General features: G+C 45.1%; 1 protein-coding gene across 1 annotated transcript in view; it reads right to left on the bottom strand.

The window, feature by feature from the left end:
* Positions 1–5,213, bottom strand: part of COLGALT1 (collagen beta(1-O)galactosyltransferase 1) — a 22,051-nt gene that overhangs the window by 7,388 nt on the left and 9,450 nt on the right. Inside the window, exon 6 of the mRNA XM_003796549.3 lies at positions 3,954–4,073. Coding sequence (XP_003796597.1) covers positions 3,954–4,073 — 120 coding nt within the window. The remainder of the gene's footprint in view (positions 1–3,953; positions 4,074–5,213) is intronic.

Genomic DNA, 5,213 nt, shown 5'->3' with positions numbered 1-5,213 from the left:
AAAAAAAAAAAAAAACCCAGGCGTTGTGGTGGGCACCTATAATCCAGCTACTTGGGAGGTGGAGGCAAATAGCCAGGCGTTATGGTGGGCGCTTATAGTCCCAGCTACTCGGGAGGGTGAGGCAAGAGAATCACCTAAGCCCAGGAGTTGGAGGTTGCTGTGGGCTGTGTGATGCCACGGCACTCTACCGAGGGCAATAAAGTAAGACGCCGTCTCTACAAAAAAAATAAAAAATAAAAAATGAAATGTATAAAATCGAACTGTCATCTCACCACAGAGAGTCCACCTGCTCAAGGCTTCTTGGGTGTGGATCTGGGTATGGTCCTTAAATTTGGCTCGAAATAAACCTTAAACTATTTTACAGAGTATGGCTTCTTTCCCATTGACACTATGAAAGGGCTGTGCATTGAGGTCAGCCATGCAGGTGACCAACCACATCAGGACCACCCCCCAATAAAAACTCTGAACACTGAGGCTTGGGGGAAGCTGCCCTGGTTGGCAGTTCACCACACATATCATCATCACACAGCATTGCAGGAAAAGTTAATGCTGCCCAGGAGCTACTGGGAAATGACAGCTCCAGGAATAAAACTTCCTGGACTCTACTCCAGGTGCCTCTTCCCATAGCTGATTTTTTAAATTAATTTTTTTTTTTTTTAATTGAGGCACAGTCTCAGAATGTTGCCCTCGGTAGAGTGCCATGGCATCATAGCTCACAATGACCTCAAACTCCTGGGCTCAAGAGATTCTCTTGCATCAGCCTCATGAGTAGCAGCTGGGACTACAGGTGCCTGCCACTACAGCCAGCTATTTTTGGAGACTGGGTCTTGCTCTTGCTCAGGTTGGTCTCAAACTCCTGAGCTCAAGCAATCCATCTGACTTGGCCTCCCAAAGTCCTAGGATTATAGGTGTGAGCCACTAAGCCTGGGCTGCATTTTATTTTTATTTATTTATTTTTAGAGATAGCGTCCTGCTCTGACATCCTGGGCAGAGTACAGTGGTGTCATCATAGTTCATAGCAACTTTAGATGCCTGTGCTCAAGCGATCCTCCTGCCTCAGCCTTCCAAGTAGCTGGGACCATAGGTGTGCACCATCATGCCTGGCTAATTTTTCTAGTTTTAGCAGAGATAGGGTCTTGCTCTTGTTGAGGCTGGTCTTAAACTCCTGGGTTCAAGCAATCCTCCTGCCTCAGTGTGAGCCCAGCCCTAGCCCCTGGCTGATTTCAATCTCTGTCTTTTTGCTGAAATAAACTGTAACCATGAATATAACAACTTCCAGTGAGTTCTGTGAGTACTTCACTGTGAGTTGTTGAAGGTGGTTGTGCTCTTGGGGACCCCTGAATTTGCAGCTGGCATCAGAAGGGGTAGTCTTGGGAACCATTCCCTAACTTCATACCCACACATATACACCTGGGACTGCTCCAAACATGTACACAGAACACTCATGGCAACACCAGGAAAAATGACAAAAACCCTTGGAGCTCCTCAGAAGACTGGCTAAGGATGGTCACTGGGCCAACCCAATACATGATACAGCCAAGAGCAGATAAACCTATGCTTAAATATCCACATGATCCACATGAATAATATGCATATAGCAATCCACACAGACGTGAGGTAGAGAGGTGATTTTACCTGAATAAGCACAAAATAGGCAAAATCCCATTAGCTGATGGAATTAGGACAGCATAAGTCCAGAGGAGGGCCAAGAATACTCTCCTGACTGGTCTGTGGCCGGTTACAAGGCTATAAAATTAAACCTCACTGTGGCTCATTCATGTAACCTGGGCACTGCTATATGTATTAAATCTCAACAAACAGGATTTCTCCCAAGCCAGGTTTATAGGGCATATGAGGAAACATGCCCCATCATCTATGTGCATTTGAGGAAGGAAGCCAGTTGTGGGATTCCCCATATATAGGGGACAGGCATCATTTTGTACTTTCCTGCAAGCCTGAAATTTCATCATACAAAGGATTTTTTTTTTCCTTTTCTCAAGCAACTCTCCTGCCTCAGCCTCCCAAACAGATGGGACTACAGGCATGCCATTGTGCCTGGCTAATTTTTCTTTTTTGTGACAGGGCCTCACTATGTTACCTAGGCTGGTCTTAAACTCCTGGCCTCAAGTGATCCTCCTGCCTTAGCTTCCTGAGTAGCTAGGACTATAGGCAGCCACCACCATGCCCAGCTCCACAAAAGACATATATATATTTTTTTAGGCAGAACCCTGTTGCCTGGGCTAGAGTACCGTGCTGTGAGCCTAGTTTACAGCAACATCCAATTCCTAGGCTCAAACAATCCTCCTGCCTTAGCTCCTGAGTAGATGAGACTACTACAACACTCAGCTCATTTTTTTATTTTTAGTAAAGACAGGGTTTCACTCTTGCTCAGGTTGGTCTCTAACTCCTGGCCTCAAGAGATCCTCCTGCCTTGGCCTCCCAGTATGCTAGGATTACAAGCCTGAGCCACCACACCCAGCCTACACAAAAGATTTTTGAATTCATGAAATATCATGTCCATAGCACAATCTAAGTACCTATACATGGATGGAGAGAAAATGTATTTTTTGTGCAGAACATAAGAAAACATCTATACAAATATCTGAAACTTCCAGACCTGCTATGTGTCTGTTCTGTGTGGTTCACTCTGGCCCTCAAGGATCAGGAAAATATTCACATCTCTGTTGTATCTAAGTTTTTAACAACATGAATTGTTTTTCCTAATAGAAACAGAAAAATGTATGTGAAAATGTAAACTGTGAAAAGTATGTCAGCTACGGAGATACCTCTGCGAGTCTGGTTTTTGATAACAGTTGGTGATATAGATTCATCTCCCCTGACTGCAGTGGGATGGGGCCCTGGCATCTAAGTGTGAGACACACCTGGGTGTCATGCGGGGCCTGCCCCACTGACCTTGCAATCTCTAGGTGTCACCACAATTAAGACTTTTGAGAGTCTCCCCAAATAAGGAGGGCAGGGTGCCATTCCAACTTCAGCCCCCAGGGGGCAGAACAGACAGAACATTGCACAAACACGTAGGACTGGGGAAACTGAGCCCCAGGGCAGAGGCTTTACCCCTCCCAGCTAGCCCCCTTCCATGCATTGGTGGGAATGGTCCTGCTGTTCCTGGGAATTTGTGTGTCCAGCACAGGACAAGGCCCACACCAGGAGTGGCTGAGACAGGGGCACCTGCCCAAACAACCTCATTTCAGGCATGAAGGGACAGCTGTTATTTTCACAGTTTATGAATTTTTTGTTGTTGTTGTTATGTATTTGAAAGATCCAGGCTTGCAATTATGGTGAAAATACTGAATTTCCTGTTTTTAAAAGAACTTAATTTCAGTGAATAAAGGGAAAGTGTCTGTTGAAGATAAATGTCAAAAAGTTTTATAAATATCAAATATTAACAGGTTTAAAGTTTAACAGGACCAAAGAAGAGAAAATGTCCCCAAATAGCCATGTTCTAGGCACTGCCACATACACGAAGTTCATCAGAGAAAAGCCTCTGCTTCTCACTCCCACACCCTTCATGGCTCACAACCACCCTCAGAGAATCTGGCATCTGAGGCTCCCTGCCCTGGTCCTGGCTGCCCATTGGCCTTGCCTGTTCCTCAAGTTCACATCCCCTCCAGCCTCCTGGCCTTTGCAATGCTGCTACATCCAGCTGAAATCCTCTTTCTCATGAACTCCTATTCACCCTGTACTGTAACGCCACCTCCTCCAGGAAGCTCACCCTGACAACCCTGAGCACACACTGTGTGCAGCTGCTTGTAAACCAGCACTCTGTGGGAGCAAGGACAATCATCCATGTTCTACACGCATGCCCTTGTGCCTGGTACCCCCCACAGGGACTGGCATCCAGAAGCACTCAATTAGTACTCATTGATAGATGTGAGATAGCAGCAAAAGTGAGGCAATTCAGCCCTTCCCAGGGCAGTGTGCGATGGACTTACCCATGACCTCCAGCTGCATATGCATGAAGCTCTCAGCCTCGTCCTGGAGGGTGCTGTGGGACCGCAGTGGCACCGGCAGGAAGCCATATACCTCCTTGTTGCATACATACATCTGGATCTCTGGAGTCAGGGAAAAAACAATCAAATACGAAAATGCACTGGGCACAGTGGCTCACATCTGTAATCACAGCATTTGAGGGGCCAAGACGAGAGGCTCACTTGAGCCTAGGAGTTCAAGACCAGCCTGGGCAATATAGCAAGACCCTATCTTTTTTAAAAAGTGGTGGTTGCAGTTTGATGAAAACATTAGTAATGTTACCACTTCTGCAGGGCTTAGCTTTTTATGAGTATGTATCTTTTTTTTAAACTAAAAAATTCAATGATGCCCTTTCATTTCAAATAGTCAATTTTTTCTAGAAAAGCCCAAGTGGTAAATATTTTAGGCTTGTGAGTCTAACAGTTTCTGTCTCAATGACTCACTTCTGCCTTTGGAACATAAAACTGGCCATAGAATATGAATGGCCAGTTAAATCCATTCTTAAATGAATGGATTTGGCTGTGTGCCAGCAAAACTCTATTTATAGGCAATGAGGTCAGAATTTCATATAATTTTCACATGTCCCAAACATTATTCTTCTTTTGATGTTTTTCCCCAATAATTTAAAAATGCAAAAATTGTGAGCTTAGGGCTATATAAAATGTAGGCCAGAGGTCCTTGAGTCATAGTTTGCCAACTTTTGATTTAGAGTGAAAGAGAAGTCAACACAGAATTGTACTCTTTCTCTTTCAACTTTTTATTTAAGGCAGAAAACCACTTTGTCCTCCAGACTTGAGTGCAGTAGCATCATCATAGCTCACTTCAACCTCAAACTTCCGGGCTGAAATAATTCTCTTGCCTCAGCCTCCAGACTAGTTGAGACTACAGGTGTGTGCATCAGACCTAGCTAATTTTTCTATTTTTGGTAGAGATGGGGTCTCACTCTTGCCCAGGCTGGTCTCGAACTCCTGAACTCAAGTGATTCTCCCACCTCAGCCTCCCAGAATGCTAGGATTACAGGCATGAACCACTGCAATGGCCACTTTAAATCTTTTTTTCCCCTAATTACACAATTGATAAATGCTCAACTATAGAATTGGGAGAATACGGACAATTATCAAGATGGAAATAGGCTCGGCGCCTATAGCTCAACCGGCTAAGGCGCCAGCCACGTACACCTAAGGTGGCGAGTTCGAATCCCCAGCCCGGACCCGCCAAACAAC

Source organism: Otolemur garnettii, unplaced genomic scaffold (assembly GCF_000181295.1).
Source record: "Otolemur garnettii isolate 467f Iridium unplaced genomic scaffold, OtoGar3 scaffold00105, whole genome shotgun sequence".
NCBI classification, from domain to species: Eukaryota; Metazoa; Chordata; class Mammalia; order Primates; family Galagidae; genus Otolemur; species Otolemur garnettii.
Note: the sequence above shows the minus strand (reverse complement) of the source record. Positions and strands in the feature narration are given on the sequence as shown.